The 18,751-nt window shown below is 36.3% G+C and overlaps 2 protein-coding genes across 5 annotated transcripts; both read right to left on the reverse strand.

Annotated features, from left to right (window-relative positions):
- Positions 1-1,368: 1,368 nt before the first annotated feature.
- On the reverse strand, positions 1,369-7,294 carry LOC138126304 (uncharacterized). Of its 4 annotated transcripts, none has more exons than XM_069042073.1 (13): positions 7,082-7,294; positions 5,004-6,375; positions 4,495-4,551; positions 4,013-4,192; positions 3,896-3,929; positions 3,522-3,781; positions 3,246-3,462; positions 2,849-3,191; positions 2,514-2,798; positions 2,165-2,454; positions 1,914-2,063; positions 1,692-1,860; positions 1,369-1,559 (listed from the first exon to the last, which is right to left on the reverse strand). In XM_069042073.1, the coding sequence occupies exons 1-13, from the start codon at positions 7,082-7,084 to the stop codon at positions 1,446-1,448; spliced, it is 3,474 nt and encodes a 1,157-aa protein (XP_068898174.1). In that variant the 5' UTR covers positions 7,085-7,294; the 3' UTR covers positions 1,369-1,445. The 4 variants fall into 4 exon arrangements, with proteins under 4 accessions (XP_068898174.1, XP_068898164.1, XP_068898156.1 ...); XM_069042063.1 differs by having other exon boundaries at positions 4,013-4,207; XM_069042055.1 differs by having other exon boundaries at positions 4,013-4,216; positions 7,082-7,293.
- A 9,419-nt stretch (positions 7,295-16,713) lies between these two features.
- Rpn7 (regulatory particle non-ATPase 7) lies at positions 16,714-18,383 on the reverse strand. Its single transcript, XM_069044570.1, has 5 exons — positions 18,159-18,383; positions 17,662-18,013; positions 17,393-17,612; positions 17,065-17,342; positions 16,714-17,016 (listed from the first exon to the last, which is right to left on the reverse strand). Exons 1-5 carry the CDS (start codon positions 18,301-18,303, stop codon positions 16,842-16,844), a joined length of 1,170 nt encoding a protein of 389 aa, XP_068900671.1. The 5' UTR covers positions 18,304-18,383; the 3' UTR covers positions 16,714-16,841.
- Between the last annotated feature and the right edge of the window lie 368 nt (positions 18,384-18,751).

Below are 18,751 nucleotides of genomic sequence, written 5' to 3' on the forward strand. Positions count from 1 at the left end.
ATAATTAAAATCCTCCGATAAATAAAGGAGTTATGGACTCAAATTCTTTTTTGTGTGGGTGATTTGTAATTGATTTAATCCCCCCGCAGTGAAATCCACTCCAAGAGGAAGTTTATTTAGATTATTCACTCGATTATTCATTAAGAAAAACTCTTCGGAGTGAAATACAAAATTCTTTGACTATTAGTGGTTTGCCACCACATCAAGTTTATACATCGCAATCTATTGATTGCGAAGTTTTAGCTGGAACCGAACGCAATAAGAGAATTTTGAGTCCACGTATAAATTTAACATATTCAGGTACCATTTTACTATTTAATTTTCAAAAAAGTCAATTTCCAATTATAGCTGCATTTGCGATGACAATAAATAAGTCTCAAAAACAAACATTCGAAAAAATTGCAATTTTATTGAGGCAGCCAGTTTTCAGTTGTACGTCGCAGCAAGTAGCGTTCGATCATCATTCAATGGTTTGAGATTTTATATTTCCGAATATAACGGCTAAGGGCATTTATCAAACGATGAAATTTTATTTTAAGTTCAATGGACGTTTTATTTTTTTTAACCGCCCGCTTTTTTTGTTTCAATAAAAAATATAGGTATAAAAAAATACGAAACACGTGTTCTTTATTTCATTTTTTGAATTAATTTTTTATTTCAATTTTATATAATTTGAAAAAGATAGGCAAATTAACTGTGTAGCCTTGGCGAAATCTGGCCAGTATAACAATAAAAAACCTAACGAAATGTCAAAAAACGCGTTATTGTTTTTTAATTATGGCATAGCCAAACTATACCTCATTTTTCCTATCGTTAATATTTTTCAAATAACTCGAAAATTAGTGCATAATGACGTATTTGTAAACGGTCGCAGCTGACGTAATAGAACAAAATTCAAAAAAATTATATGCGATAATTATAGATATTTATACTCTGATAAAAAAAAAGCTCAGTAACATTCTAACTTAAAAATTTAATGAAAACGGTCGAATTTCGACCGCTGGGCGACCTTTAGTTTACTTTGATGTACAAATTGCCCCGAAATTATTTCTGATTCGAAATACATCGTTCACATTTTACAGAGCAATTTTCGATGAGGTACCTATATACTTTTGACCTGAATCTCCAAAAAATATACAGGAAATCATAAGAAAGCTTATTGTTGGTATTTTATTACGTTTGTTGGTTTTTACAGTAAAAAGAAAATATATTTGAAGGTATAAAAGCGAAAACAAGGAGCCATTTTAATCTACTGAACTTTGAAGGCTCGTTGACTGAACACAAAAAATAAATTGGCAACTTGGAAACGATTCTCGGTCTGGGGATGACTTCGTAATTTATCTCGTTGGGGAAAACAGAAAACTTGCGTAAAAAATTAGACTTTATTTAGTAATATTTAAAAATATCGGTAATGTAAATCTGAACTAGTAAAAATCGGATCAAATCTACGGACGATCTTCCAAATGTCGCAATCTTCCCAGTGGTCCAGCCATCATTCTAACCAACTGTATTTGAAAGAGGTCTCTGTTCTGTTGATCTTGCAGTTGTTGCTGCCCAACCTATGAAAAAAATTAGCCATGCAGAGTATCAGCAACATTTTCTATCTCCAATGAAAACTGTCATGCTTTTATTGGTTGTGCTTCAATTGGAACATTAATCATTATACCTTTTCCGTTTCGTCGATCACTTACCAATAAATGTTGCTGAGGAACTTTCGCGCTTCTCTGTTCGTAATATTGTTGAACGTCTTTGGTGGGGTCGTGTTTGAGAGCAACGTTTCCGATCGCCGCCTTCGCCTCTTCTGCGCCTTTAAGTACGTTTTCTTTGTTTAATACGTTACTATCACTGTACAGAGGACACCTGCCAACAACAAAAGAAGTGAAAAAACGTTCCTCATCGAGTATCTCACATACAGATCGTATCTGTCACCACCGTTTCCGTTGAAGTGCTTGTAACTCTTCACAGGTTGACCGCAAACGTAACACATCTGAGCACCACACGAACAAGTCATTTTATTGCATCCTTCCTCCTTGAAAAATTTCACGCCGCACTTCCAACATTTCCTAAAACATAAATAAAAACATGTAAAATTGACTTCACATTTCGTTCGTATTTTAAGTTGGCACCAACTAGTACCAACGTTGTGCCAACAAATGTGACGTACCTCAACAAAGCTTCTGTCATCTTGTTTTCTACGAAAGTTCTAGCTCGGACGTCCTCATCCTTTTCGATTTCGTCACAGCGTAATGGCACGTGAGAGGGTTCTTTGCACATTCGACACGACTCCTTCATACACTCGGGGTTCAGACAAGTAAAAATGTTGTATCCTTCGGCCGGGATCGTTGCAAAATCACAAAACGGACACATTTCCAACTCCTCTATACCCGCCGATTTGATCTCTTCTAACGCTTTCTTCTGTGCGACTTTCGAAAATAATTTCGGAGACAATACCGCCTAAACAGATCGAATGCACAGTAAAAACAAATCAAATATTTATACCGCAAGTGACGTACTTGCAAAATCTGTAAACTGAAGGAGGACGAACAATTCAGCAAACAAGGAAAATCCAACTTTCCTTCTCCAAAGCGAACTTCTGTGCTTTTGATGATGCACGACTTGCAAAATTCACATTTGTTCTCACAGCAATATATATCTTTGGGGAGCACTTCATCGTCGTAACAGCAACTGCAAGTTTTGAGCAGACCTTTATTTTTAGCCTCCTCTCTCTCCGTTTCTTCTTTTTGTTTCATTTCTAGCAGGTACTTATTTATGGCTTGTTCGTGCGAATAATACGCGATCTACAACACAACATTTGAGTACGACAAAAACTCATCGTTGGATGACTCACTTCTTGTAACAAGGGTATGTGGTGTATATTTTTCGGCATTGGTATGGGTCTGCGATAACTCTTCATGAGAAATTTCTTTTGTGCTACCAAGGACTTCAGTTCTTCGACCGTTTTGGAAAATTGGCTGCTATTTTTTGTGAAAACACTCTGGATGACGCGTAAAGGCAACCTGTTGAAGGTGTTACGTAGGAAGACCAGAGCATAATGCGAGGAAGCAGCGTCCAATTTTAGATTCCTCGATGGGTCGGAGAAAAACGCATCAGGATCGGGAATTACTTTGATGAAGTTCTCGACTGTGAAATCTGTCGTGTACTGTTTCTGCTGGGCAGAAATTTGTTGGCGCCTGCGTTTTAAAATCGTTGTAGTGTTTACGAAACTGCAACCGAAATATTTTCACCTGAGGTAGTCCTTCATCGTAGGGTAATTTCTCTCCTCCATGGCTTTGTTTATAAAGGCCTTGACCATTTCTGGTTTGCCTTCGCATCGGTCGCACATCATAGCCAAGTAGTCAGGATCGGCGTCCGGAAGAAACTCCTTCAAAATCTCTAGCTGGTTCTCCGGAAAAACGTCAGCTTCTGGAGTGGGCCGTGGACGCTTCGGGTACTCGTTATTCGCTGTAATTTAACAATCACGGTACAACATAAACAATGAATTTGACATTTTTGGCATTTACCATTTAAAATCACAGTAATTAATTGATCCAAGGTTACGTCATCCATGGATTTGCCTTTGCATAAAGTCCTGACGTAGTCAGGACAAGCATCGGGAAAAATATTACACAAATGGTTGACCAACTGAGTACAGACAGTTGAGTTTGAGTTTGGACACTCAGGTGGTTTCTTCGGTGAACGGTCAACATGTGGTTTCTTCGCCGAAGGGTCAACATGTGGTTTCTTCGCAACAACACATGGTTGTTGAAGTGATGTTGAAGCTCTAAAAATATTACGAATATAGAATGTGCATTGTGACGATATTTAAAGGGAATTGACTTAATTGAACAATGAACCAAATGACGAAATTAATTTCAAAATAAAATTTCATACTTACTCGACCGGTTGCACCATCCTGGCAAATGAAGCAACTAAAAGCACAGCAAATAATTCATTCTTGTCACAAGTGAGGAAAAAATGAAGCAATAACGGACGAAAGAGGAATCGTACTCACCAAAATTTATAGAGTCGTCGTCACTGTATGAAGAATCTGAACTGATTGTGTTTGGTATAAGATGGTTTACGAGACTATTTAAAATTGTAGTTGGAGGTTTTTTCCAGAGAGAGATGTTTAACTTTTTACAGTGTCTACGTATTACGTCCTCTGGAGCTTCCGTTATATCTCGTAAATATTCTAACAAATTAAAATCTGCATCACCTAAACCACAGTAAATATCAAATTCTACCTTTTTAAACGCAATGTGATCAACAAAAATGCAGATGAGGAGCGGCTGTGGAAAACAATACTTAAAAAATAGAAAATAAAAATCGTGAATATTATAGTTATAGAATAGAAAAAGATGTTAGTTAACGTTACCAATGTCACACTTGACAAATGACACTCGTAGTGTGTCAAGTTACGTTTACGTTTTCCATAGCCGCCCTTTATCTCTCTTTTTTTTTATCATTGTATAACTAAAGAAAATTCAAACATACCAACATCCATTTTGTCTTGAACTATTTGTTTTGAGGTAGAAGGAATATTGTTAACATCTGCAACAATAAAATTATTAAATTAAAGACAACAGATAAAGTACAAAAAGTATTATGAAAAAATGGTGATTAAGCGCGTATAAAAAGAAAAATGTTTTCAGATGGACGAATACGACAAAGAAAACTGGTGAACCTTTTTACAGCTCAGGCGGACATTAGCGGCGGGAGTAGCAGTAGAAAAAATTATGATTATGACCATAATGCGACGGTGAAAGCCAATAAAGAAAATTAAAAAAATATAAATTAATTGTGGATGCCAAAGAATTCAAGAAAATGGTGCTTCCAAATGGACTTTGTAAAAAAAAGATATGTACTAAGAAAAGTGAATAAGTGAAGTACAACAAACAAGTTCTCAGACTCGTGTTAGGACAGTCAAAAAATGGCAATAAAGCAAAAAGCTAGAACGTTTTAGTTATTGCATTTCTTGTTGTAACCAATCTCTTGGTGCTTACCAATATTTATTACATTTGTCGCGGCGTTCACAGAAACTTCTTGCTTAAAACTACCACATGGAAGATTTTGGCCGAAAAATATGTTATTAGAAACTGTAACTCGTTTTGGTAGTGATGCTGCAGGTTCGACGTTCAAGCCAGACGGAACACATGGCATTGTACCTTGAACTTCTTCATTTCCAACCACCTTGTTTTCATTAATTTCTCGCTGTACTGCAGAGGAATCGATTGTGAAAAAGTTTGCTACTGGTAAAGGACCACTATCTATAGTTTCCCAATCTGGAGAATAAAATTCTGTTTGGTTGGAATCTGGAGTGGCTGCAAAAGCTGATGCCTCCTGATCGTCTTTCTCTCCAGAACTATGTACGTCATTTGTAATTTCCACATTGCGGGCTGCTGCATCTTCTTGTATGTCCATTCTAACTCTGAGGTAATTGCTGATCGGCGAATAAGTTTCTTCATTATTTATGACGTCTTCGACTGATGAAATTGCACTGTTGTCCGCGATCGGCGAGTGTGAGTTCGAAGGGACGTGATTTTCTTCGTGAACGTCAGCTATGTCAGGAAGTGACTCTTCAAAGCGGCGAATATAATCTTTTACACAATACGCTGTCGCATCTAAATCCGAATCAGAACTGCCTTGCTCCGCCTCTGTGGGAACTTCACTTGAAGACGTGACTGTACAAGTGGGTGTAGATTTCTTGGTCGTTAAAAATTCTTCTTGCCTCATCAGCGGTAGGTTTTCCAAATTATCGGACGCGAGCGGAAAATACAGCGCCGCTATTTGTGTTGGCGTAAGGTCTTCTATTTGAGGTATGGCGTGTTCTGCAGTTTGCGGTGGTATAAGCGAAGTTGTAGCTTGCATTCCCTGAGGTCTTATCGCAGTTGCGTGATTTGGTAATTTGATTACGGTTAATTTCGCTGTCGGAGCTGTTAAATCTGTCAACTTCCGTACTTTTATTGATTGTTTGTTATTTGCATTGTCTGGTAACTTTATGTGTACATTGGTTCTTTTAATACCTAGTGGCATCGCTTCAACGTCGCCGTTCTTTGATCTCTTCCAATAAGTGATGAGCCTCAACACGATCTCTGTTCTGTTAGGCAGATCTTTAAAAATTTCCAAGTGTCGTTTGATGTGCTCTAGCGTTACAGACGGAAACACCCTGTGTATGCAGTAAGCTTCATCTTCCAGACATCTTTGAGTCAGAGGATCTAAGCATTTCAACTTCTTTTTGTTAAAATGATCTGACAATATCCTAACTATTTTCTCCTCTTGTCCAAGATTCAAATACCCTACTTTCTTTACTTCGACGCTGTTTAGTGTAATTTCTGGTAAAATATTTTTTAGAGCATATAAATGACCCCAGAAATCCTGCAATTCAAAAGAAGCTTAATGTACCTAGCTGTATCCAAAAACAAATTCGTCGTGACCCACCAAAATAACATTGAAAAACACCAGAGTAGTGTTAATATAGTCTTTGGGTAAACTGATAATACAGAAGCGTACACATTCAATGTTAAATCAAGAGAGCGGATGTGCCATTTTGAGAGTGCACAGTTCACTGTGCCGGCAGCCAAATAACAAACTAATTGAAGTGTCCTCGCAGAATTTACTGTTTTTCAATTTTGCTGCAGTCGGAGAATCATGACGAGATTACAAACAGAAATATTTTACGTTATCGTTTTAGATATTGTAAATAATTCTTGGGCCAGAAAACTACGGATGCGGTATGTCGTAAATACCAGTTCCTACTTGAAGAAAATATAATCATACTATTCCTAAAATGTTTCAGATACCTATTGGATCTAAACGTTTGCATTTTGTAATTATCTATTGTAACCCGTCGATTAGTGAATTCTAGGAAACGGGTGTATGCTCAATTCTTAGAAAAATACAATTCGGTTCGATTTAATTATTTGTTGTTGAGGTTATAAGATGATAAAGAAAATAACAGTATATTAATGATGCACAGTACTCGCACACTGATAATCGTTATTACAAAAAAAGAATATGTAATTATATCTAGTTTTAACCCAAAGCTACATTTTCATGAATCACTTGTCTAAACTAATCTTACCATGGTGCAGTTCTATAAAATGTGATTATCTAATATTACATTTTCATTGTATATCACATTAGGAATAATAACAAATACATTAAAAAAACACAGTTATTGCAAAATAATTAACAAAAACTTTTATAACATCCACTAATAATACGATCCATCCCACTTGGGAAACAAAAAACTATAAACTGACAGATAAAACATGTGCAGATGTCACGTGATGTTTACCTGCGCCATCATGGCGACTCGAACAAGGAACAAGTACTCAGAGTACGTTCCATAACGTTTGTTCACAATATTTTTTACGGTTTGGAACAGTGTTGGGAGAAATCAATCTAATCATAATCTTGTCAAAAATAAATTACTCCCTATGATTTAGCGATATTCATATTCGTTATTCGAGTGGTATATAAGAGAAAGTAGGCTCGATCCTGGTCTCTAGGGGAGTGTTTGAGAGTTAGATTTGAGTTGGCAGCCTGGTTTCCACAAAATTTGTGAAGTTAATGCAAGCAAATCTAAATAGTTCATATAATATTTATATTTTATTTTCAACAGATAACGACAATTTTGACAATAAAAGTGCAGTCAACCATCTGAATTATCAGTCGAAAAACGCCCCTATAGGAACCAGGATGGAGCCAACTCTCTTTAATATACTAATTTTATTCGTTACTAGGTTGCCATAAATTTGATTAGGTTGGAAGTTGGAGGCTATGTGGTTTCTGGTGAGAAACAAAAGATATCGTAACCGTAAGGTAGCGAATTCCTTGTAACAGTTGCATATGGCTTTATTTCCCGCTAAGTGATGGATGTTTTTTCGTTTCACAATCAATTTTGGTTTCTGGGGGCATATTTAGTTGGACTTAGGGACAGTTTATAAAAAGAGAATGAAATATTTAATTCGAATTAAATTTTATTTTTCACTTTAGTATAATTTCATGATAACTCCTAGGATACGAAATACGTAAACATGTCCATAACAACCGGGGAATAATAACAAAGCGCAATAATAATAAGCGGGCGTAATGAATTCATAATGCCCTCATCAATTCATAATTGCAAAGATGCCATTTTTTTTTTTAAGAACACGTATAGTGAAAAATAAAATCTTGTATGCACCACGGCGTTACCGAATGATTACGCCCATCGAACGATATCCATCTCTCGGGCTAAAGCAAGGAGGTTGCTAAAGCCCTCGAGCTGGATTCATCGTTCTTCGGGCGTAATCATCGTTGTAACGCAGTTGGTGCATAAATAGCTATTAATGCGCGATTAACCCATGAATCCGAAACTTCGATTGGTTCAATCTGATCACGTGTTCAGTTAATCTCGCATTTGATTATGATTAACTTAATTTCGCTTCTGTATACTGGCCCTAGATCTCTCAATTCACAGTAACCAACCTTAAGCGATCAAAATTCCTTTTGAAAATTCTAGTTACACACAACATGAAAAATGTTATTTCCCTAAAAGTCGAATTCTAGGGAGTAATTTATTTTTGACAGCAGAGTAGACTTGCGTAAAGGGACGGTCACGTGATCTGCGCGCAAAACCAATTTGTGTGGTCCAGTCCATTCGCCGGAAAATAGGGGAGATTTGTCAGAGAGTTGTTTACAGGTTCATGTAGTGCAACTTTATTTATGATTTTGCTTTATACGCTTACCAAATTCACCCAAGACTTCAAATCTGTCTTCTCGAGACAACTGAAGGGTTATCTTGTAGTTTACGTCGCCCAAACTGTGCATCGCTTCGCGCACCATGCTAAATGTGTACAGCGTTGCCAGACTTATTTATTTGTATCGAATAAGAGAAAATTCACAATTAAGATCACGTGACGGTGATTTTAATTATACAATTATACTCGGTGCAGGAGCCCCTCTACCACCTATTGTTTCGAAACAAAGTTAAAAAAGTACACTAAACCAGGGAAACAGATCAATTAACAAACGTATTGGAGTCGTACACATCCAACTGAAAGACGCGCTCAATTCTAATTAACATCTGGCAACAATGCAGAGTCTATGGGGCTGCGCGTATGAGATGCGCAGTTTGAGCGACGTAAACTATAGATTACCAAACTTAACTAACACCACTGGAATTTTGTAGGTTTTTTTAGCAGTTGATTGGAATGGCTTCGCATCAAATTTTTGGCCAGCATGGGAAAATTTTACACAGTCGAGCTCGCGAAATTATCGCCAACGTTATCGCATTTATTAAATACGAATCCGAGTGTGTTCTGTTTTAGAAAAAATCAGGAGTTATAAAATTTAATAAAAAGTTGATTTTACGTGTACCTAATACTTTTATCCACAATTCTGCATGCATAAATTAGGTGTTATAAGAGTATTATAAAATAATAATGCTAGACTACGCCTTCAAATCTGATTATTGATTATATCACAAACTTCTCAAACGTTTTATTGTACATGTTGCGCCACTGTCGTGGTTCCCAGTAATTCTCATTTTCCCTACACCATTGACGTGTTAAAGGCCGCGCAAGCTAAGCTCCGCAGGTCCTTTACAGTTTAATATGTACGACTCTAACGATTAATGATTTGAGTTTTTATAGTTATAAATTATCACTTGTGATTAACAAAAATAATGGTCAAAGTAAATTCTGATCCATATTAGAGAATTAATGTTCACTTTTTTTTTGCATTTTATATACTCTCGTGTCAAAAATAATAAAATAAATTACTCCCTAGGATTTAGGAATATTCGTTACTAGGTTGGAGGCTATATGGATTCTGGTGATAAACAACAAATATCTCAAAACGGAAGGCAGCAAATTCCTTGTAACGCTTGCAAATGGCTAATTTCTCGCCAAGTGATGGATGTACTATTGCGATCAAAAAATTTTGGACACTAATGTCATCGTGCTGTCATACATTCTAAAACGACCCTTATGTATTAATAAATAAAATATTCAAAAAGTTGTAAAAATCAGACAAATGGAATAGAACGGGGTTTTAATTAATAAAAAATATAAAACAAATACCCAAATGTACTATGGCGGACAATAAATTTAGGCCGGCAAATTTCTGACATTTCAAAAAAGTCAATGCAAGCGACCATTTATTGTCATTATGACTGATGTGTCAGTTTGTCAGACTGAAGGTTTTCAAGCTGTTTGGCGTTTCCTTCGCCTTTCTCGTAACTTACAGATCATGACACACTAGCATAACTGATTTGTAGTACCACTTCTCTCTGGTGCACGTTTCTTTTCCCAATTTTAATTTTGATTATCGCTGTCACGATGACAAGAATGACAAAAATCGAAAATGGGGTTAGTTGAACATAATGCCAGCTTCACATTTTGATGTCAACTCAATGACAGGCCGGCCTAAATTTATTGTCCGCCATAGTACTCGCATATTAAAAAAATTATATTTTAAACCGGTGTCAAATTGACAACAATTTCATATTTCATGTGACAGTTTTAATAAAGCATGATTTAGAGTCATTTTTTTAATGTGACAGAAGTTTGATGTCCAAAATTTTATGATCGTAATAGTACCTACTATCGCGGCCAAAATACTTTGGTCGTCACTTTTTGACACTTCAAATGTAAATCAAGTATTAATGTCAATATACATGACAATTTCAAATTATTCTTGTCAAAAATATGGCACCTTCAGTTTTTGATAAATATAGAATCGTCTTACTTGCTTCTGAAGGTTGTCTAAACCGCGACCATGTTGATCTTTTGCTTTTGAACCGTATGACACTGATAGATTAAAATAATTTTGACAGTAGTAAAAAATAAGGTTAAACATCCTAAAGTTTGCTTTACAATTGAATGTCATTTATGTCACATTGACGACCAAAGTATTTTGGCCGCGATAGTACTGTCGCGAGCAAAAAAAACTGGTCATCAAAATCATGTTTTGACTCAATTCAAATTTTTTTGAGACTTTGTGGACATGGGCATAATCAGATAGGGAATTTTTTTTCATTTGTGACAATCTAACCAAATTTTGAAATGACATTGACGACCAGAATTTTTTGCTCGCGACAGTATTTTTGTTTCACAATCAGTTTTGGTTTCCGGCGGCATATTTAGTTGGACTTGCGCAAAGAATCTCTCAATTGATAGTATTCTAGGGAGTACCTAATTTATTTTTTTGTTCGACACTGTCAGAATTTGAGAAATTTCTCCTGTGTGAGCGGGTTTTGATAAATGTCACAACTTGTCAAAACAAAACGTCAAGCTAATTTTAAAGATTTTAAGCGATTTGGAGCCTCGTGGGTCTTTAAAACGCTCGTTTCACTCGCGTTTTAAAGTGGCCCACTCATGCCAAAAAAAGCCTAATTTACACACGAACTCGTTAAATAAACTACTATTTTTCCAAGATTATACGTTGCAACAGTTGTCCCAGATTTATTTGAACATTACTGTACATCAGGCTTTCAAAAATATGCGCACGTCTTGAATAAGGCAATTGGAAGCTACTGTTTAAAATACGCGGGCACTAGGGGGCGGTTTTATTACTATCCCGGAGTGACTTTATATCCCGGGTATAATTCCCAACATTTTTTTTTCAAAACATACATATATATTTGCATACATTTTCAAAATACGCTTGTGTCTGATTAATGGAAAGGATTATTCGTAAGAAATATTAGGTGTCGACAAATTAAATCTATAAATAAAGCTTTGCTAGGGAATTAAATTCATGAGGAATTCAAATTAACGTCAGTTGAAATTTGTAACTTCATGTACTCACCAAAGGCAGAAACGGATTTGGAGGCGCTAGAGCCCGGCGAAGTAGAGGAACTCGAGGCCCTTTAAATTAAAGAATATCTTTTAACAATTTTATTTGACCAATAAAGAAAATTTATTTTACTGGATAGTGTGACGGACAGAAGAACACTTGTGTGAGGGCGATGGTGAGTACGAGAGAGATAACTTCATATAACCATAGAAAGAGATATAATGCGCCTTGTGTCCAATTTTTCTTGCCAATATTATGAGAGAGAAAACATATCGCTGCACCTTACAATGTTCTCTTACTCATGCGCATTTGTGGGCAGTCTCAAAGAGTGAGATGACACTTATGTTTTGTTTCACTTAGATGGCATAGGGAAGGTATAGCTAAGGCGCATCATATTCCTTTATCCTACAAATTAAAAAATTTCCCTGCCTGATTATGCCCACGTCAACAAAGTGTCAAAAAATTAATTAATCATTGGGTGCGTTTTTTTGCAATCTTCTAGAAGTTGGAGATTCTTCCAAAAGAGAAACTTCCCACAGTCGCTAAATCGGACGTTTTTTTGCTGCATTCTCTTTGACAGTCCACAGACACACATAACATCATTAGTAATAAGTGTTTACTTTTTTGCCATGAATAATAACAATAACAATATGATATTATACAACATGTTAAACAAAAGGCAGCTGTGATTCTGCGCAGAGGATGTGGCTAAATGATAATTTTTGTCGTTTCGGTTGCACTATTGACTCTTTGCAACCTTGCAACTTTTCTGCTTTCTCTGCCATCTAATTTGATGGCAGAAAAGAGAGATGCTCGGAGAGAATCTTCCGCGACCAATAAAACGATACTTCTGACAGTGGGAGATTCTTCCGTTGAGCAAAAAAACGCACCCATTGTCACTAATGTCATGCAACATGATGATAGGTTATGTTATGATATTGAAGTCCGTTTTACAATAGAGCATTTTCCATTGCATCAAAGCATGATTTTGACGACCAGTTTTTTTTTTTGCTCGCGACAGTAGATATAAGTAGAGTGGTATATAAGGGAAAGTAGGCTCGATCCTAGTTCCTAGGGGAGTGTTTGAGAGTTAGATTTGAGTTGGCAGCCTGGTTTTCACAAAATTTGTGAAGTTAATGCAAGCAAATCTAAATAGTTAACATAATATTTATATTTTATTTTCACTATTTCACTCCAGAAACATTTTGTCAACTAGCAATTTTATTTAAACGCAGATAACGACAATTTTGACAATAAAAGTGCAGCCAATCATCTGAATAATCAATCGAAAAACGCCCCTAGGAACCAGGATGGAGCCAATTCTCTTTAATATACTAATTTTAGATATAAGTAAAGTCCATTCACGTTGGATTTTCCTCTCAAGGTCAAATAATTAAATTTTTTGGCTCTATAATTATGTTTTGTAAATAGTGACATGCAGGTAAACACCGTACAGGTTGGATTGAGCATTGCTAAATCGCATTATGCCACTCTCATCCATCGTTTCTCGATATAGTTTCGTTTACCTAGCCTAGGGCCAGTTTATTGAAGCGAAATTAAGTTAATCGTAATCAAATGCGAGATTAATTGAATTCATGATCAGATTGAACCAATCGAAGTTTCGGATTTATGGGTTAATCAATAATCATGCATTGAAATTTAAATCAAATTGAATATTTAATTATCTTTCTATAAACTGGCCCTTAACTTATTACGTGAATAAAATTATAGCAATTATTACGTGGTTTTTACGTGACGTGTTATCTGGTTGGAGCTAGTAATGGGCAAATTTGTATAAAAAGATCGATTCAATGAATCGATTAATTTCGAAATGACCGATTCGATGAATCGGAATATCGATTCCGTAATAATAATTAATAATGGCTTAAGCACTTTTTTTTTACTTTCCACCACATTTTTTTTGTAAATATGTAACGCTGAAGTTTCAATGCAGTGACCATGTTGCTAGGTAACTAATAAAAAACAGTGCGTGAAATGACTGAAATGAAAAACAGAAATAGTCCTATGCGTGAAATTGCATTTCACACACTGTTTTGTATGGTTTCTATGGTTTCGATCTTACTAACAATGTAAAAAAAAAGACACGTAAGAAAATGACCCACTTCATGCACAGATAACTATGCGTGAATTTCAATTTTTTGAATCAATTATAGAAAAAATTTGTTTTTACAATAATGATGAAAAACTGACATGCACCTTATTTATGGAGAGTGTGGAAAGAATTCTGTCGCCGCTGCGGATGTTTACAAGCCGATGGTAGACACTTCGAATACCTACCTTTTACATTAACTTAATTTGTTAATTTATTTTTTGAATTTTGATTAAATACAGGTTATTTGCCAATCTGACAAATCTACCCAACTTACTTTGATTTCTTATAAAAGAAATGGTTGCGGCAAAATAAAAATTAAGAAGTACTTTCCTCTCTCGTGAATAACTCTGTATAATGTTAAGCTCTTGTAAATAAAGTAATAAATCTTAGTCTAAGCTCAGATGTCTTCTCGATAACATCCTCCTTTCATCCTCACCCTTGGTGTCTACATCAAGACAACAATAACATAAAATAAATTCATTATAAGCTCTAGTACTTTTTGGTCATTGGTAAATTAATATTAATTCATTGAGCTCTCTCCAGGGTTAGGAGGAAAGAATAGGGCTGACGTCAGTAATGAGCGGGTCCAATGGATGCGACGCTCCCGTTTGAGTACTGAGGATACTGAGCGGAGCGTGCAATGGTAGGAAGGGAGAGTCCGCGCGATGTACCTGCTCCAAATACCATTACATGTCTAGATTAAAAGTGTGTAAAGTGTACTAAGCGCCAACGCACTTCTCAAAAGTCCTTTGCCCCCAAGGTTTACGCAGTACCCTTTAACAGCTATAAACAAACGAGCAGCCCTGATTCCAGTTAGCGGCTCTCAATCAACTGTGATACTACCGCTACGGAATTGTGCAGTGAGTACGAGTATCCGTTCCACCCGATAAACAAACGAGCAGCCCTGATCCTAGTCAGAGATTCCAGATTTAAGATCGTTAGGGTCGACGTCAGGCAAAAACAATTAAGCCAGCGCAGTTATACAGACTGTCCCAGAACTGGCCCCCCAGAGGAAACAGGCATGTGCCGACAACAAAAGATACTCCAAATTGACTAAAATAAATTTTCTGCTAGCTCAAATTACCGAGTTATAAAGTTTTTAATTTCACCAATCCCGGAAGCTCGTCCTCAGGTGTTACTAAAAAATCCGATCGGTTGCTAAACAACAACAAAAAATCTCTGATATCGCACAAATCAATAAAATGTTTGGGCAACTGGAATTTTGACGTTTTCCGATATAAAAATTCGTTGACGTTTATCTGTCATCAACATCAAGACTTGACAATTGCAAAATTCGAAATAAAACAATAAAAATGGCGATTCTAAAAAGAACCATTTATTTAAATAGGTAACAATGTTAAAGCAGATGTTCGAAATGACCACCATTCAATTATATGCACAATTGTGCTCTACGTAACAAACTTCTTGTAGTAGCGTTAGTTATCATTTCTTCAGTAACTGAAACAAAGCCTCCTGAATTCGAACTCTCAGATCAGCCTCTGAATTTATGGGCCGCCGATAAATGATTCAGATTTGGAGACCTGGCAGGCCAATGATGCGGTCCTCCTCGACCGATCCAGCGCTGTGGATATTGGTTATCCAAAATTTCTCGAACGTTTCTGCTAAAATGTTGGAACCAGTCATTTATGCGATTCGGGATTCGGAATTTTAACAAATGGAAGGATCCACCACGCTTATACTTGCCAAACGATCGCCCAATAACCCAGTCCACAAATTAACAGAAAACCTATGTTGAAAACCTCTGGGAAATAATTCTCTTGGATTTTCCTCTGCCCAGATATGAAGGTTGTGATTATTGGAACAACCTTACCGGCAAAATAGCGACTCATCAGAAAACAGTATCCGTGACAAGAAGTGTGGAGCATCGTTTTGGTTTATTAACCACAGATAAAACTCTCGCCTAATTGGATAATCCTCTGGCAGAAGATGTTGTACTCCTGTATAGTGGTACGGATGCCTCCTATTATCAGCTGGAACTCTCTGCACCGAACTCTTGGATAAACCCATTTCACGAGAAACTGTTCGAATACTCCGGGTGCCGTTTTCCTCAAAGACATTCAATACGGCTTCCTCGTGTTCGACAGTCCTTACATTTCTTGGAGTACCCCCAACTTCTTCTTCGAACTGGCTGCATCTGACCCGTTTCTCGACCCCGAGGATTGTTTTATGATCCGGATGACTTTGTCTTTGTGGAAATTGTTCACGGTACAACCTTTCTGCTTCACGTGCATTGTTCCCACATCACGCAAAAGTAAGAATCATATCTACGTACTCAGAGGAAGAATACATGTTAAATGATACACTTGAATTAAATATCGCAGCGAAATTGTATAACAAATGTCAAACTGACGTAAACAATCATTCTAATAAATGTAGTGGACCAAATCTAATGGACAGAATTATAGAGGTTTACGGATAAAAAAGAAACCTAGGCAACGCAAAATTGCGATTATTCCACCTTAATGATGCTCAACTCTAATTGGTCAACTTCAGAATGTCTTTTCTCGGTTATCATTTGAGATAGGACTTCTTTTCTTCAAAATACACGTTACTATATTCGCCCTAAGGCTCCCTTTTTTCTCTGGGGAGCCAGTTCTGGGACACCTGTATAATTCCAAGAATGCACTGAAGTTCATAACATATGGATCATAACGACGAAAGTCAATATAACTTCCAAGAAGACTAGACTAGTCTGCTTGAGAACTTCCCTGCTTCTAATAAATGCAGCGCCCCCACACGCAACAAATAATAATCAACCATTGGATAATTTGCCCACTACACATCATTAATTAAACTTGAAATTTAAAGCTTTATTTAATTGGAAAAACTATAAGGTAAGTTAAATACACAAAAAATATGAGTCAATTCACTGTCAATGAAGTTGATGCTTGTTATTAAAATCCTATTACAATACAAAAATATGTTATATATTTATGACTCTCGAGAGCTTTTGCACGCGTGTAAGTAACAAGTCTCCTTGCTTTACTACTGAATTAAACTGTGCATTCTTCAGGTCTGGACGATTTGTTTCGACAATACCACCAACTCTATCAATTTTACAGTGTAATCTCCCAGCAGCAATAAATGTTGACAATTCTCTGCAAAAAAATAATTATAATGCATCCTTCACAGTGTGACAAACTCACGAGTCTATGAATTCAACTGTAACACCAAAAGCTTCAGCCATGTACTGAAGTGTTAGAGATCTGTAAGATTCAAGCAGTTGCGTGTACGCTAAAATCTTCATTTCTCTAATATAGTAACGATAATGAGGATTCAAAAAATAATCCTTGCGTAAAACTGTTTCTACTTCAGCTAGATTGTTGAAAAATTCTGAATATTGACAATTGTACAAAGAAAATAAGTAGTCCTTGACGAATGGTTCAGAGTGCAAAACTTCCAAAATTTCAGAACCTTTAACCACCTGGAATCATTATATTGTTATTTAATTCAAGTTACAATGATGGACTTTACTTTGTCTCTCAACTGATTTCTTGGCAGACTTATAATTGATGTGTAAACAGTGTATCGGACAAACGCCTTGTAATCCATCAACTCATATGATGTGAAAGTGCTAACAGTGTCTAAAAATAAATTGGCGGCGGTTTTAAAATCGCGAACAGCCATACAGTAAGCCCCTTGATACACTTTTAATCTGTTGCGCCTGTCCCAGTCACCCCCTTCTTCGATTAAGCTGTAACGTACATTCTTAAAATCTCAAAAATAATTAATTACAATTGTACCTTTTAGCTTTCTCTATGTTTCTTGTAATTATGTCATGATCCATGAAAAATAGACCAATTCGAATCAAGTGGAAAATGATATCCAATCTGTGACCTAAAGACACAGTTTTATCATAAGTTTGCCTGAAGGTCGTAACTGCGTTTTCCTTGTCGCCGATTCTGCTATAATATTCGGCTTTTTTCAGATACGCTTCCCGCACCTCCATCTCGCCCAAGTTCTTCTCAGCGTCTTCGATCGCCGCATCCAGCTTCTTGATTTCTTCAGTATTTTTTGTTTGAATAGATTTTAAAAAGTTTACGTCCTTTTTCCAGCCGGCATCTTTGATGATGAGTTCGTACCAAGGGGCCATGTCTAAGCAAGTTTTACAAGAAAAATGAGGTTATGTTACAATTATAATAAATAACTAGCGGACAATCAAAAATATACCATTTTAATAGGTTTATTGCAAATACATTTAGCATTTTATGTGGAAATGTGAGTGAAAAGTCCCACTTACCGTCTTTTTTGATGGCTTCTGTAATTTTTGCGTGAACGAAGCGGTCATTTCTGTATTCCGGGAGAGTTAAAAGAAATTTGAAATGGGCCAGTTCCAGGTCTGGGTTCTTTTCCAGCCCCTGGTCTTCCAAATTTTCAATCGGCATTTTAAGCGAATTTTAAACGTTCACACCACAAAGCACAAGTCATTGACTTTGACGTGACAAAAAACAACTTTGTCAGTTGTCAAAAGAAAATTAGTTGACACATGCGCTCTAGATCTTTTCTTGACTTAAAAAATTCACAGATTCGACTTTTTTTTAAATTGTTAATTTATCAAAAAAAAAAAATACAATACACGCTGTGTTCTATTAAATAAAGTAGAGTATGTTTGTAGGAGACTGCAAGAGTAGAATTTTCCATTTATGATTTTAAAATTCGAAGCTATTCATTTGCAGAAAGTTTGACGAACGAGAAGTAACTGTAGTGACTCCTCGTTTTCATGTTAATATTGTTAGATCTACTGGGTGGTGGGTGATTATTTTTGAACTGTTATATTTGAATTTGACAATCAAGTGTACCAACATAAAATCGTAAATGTATGATGCCAAACGT

Source organism: Tenebrio molitor, chromosome 1 (assembly GCF_963966145.1).
Source record: "Tenebrio molitor chromosome 1, icTenMoli1.1, whole genome shotgun sequence".
NCBI classification, from domain to species: Eukaryota; Metazoa; Arthropoda; class Insecta; order Coleoptera; family Tenebrionidae; genus Tenebrio; species Tenebrio molitor.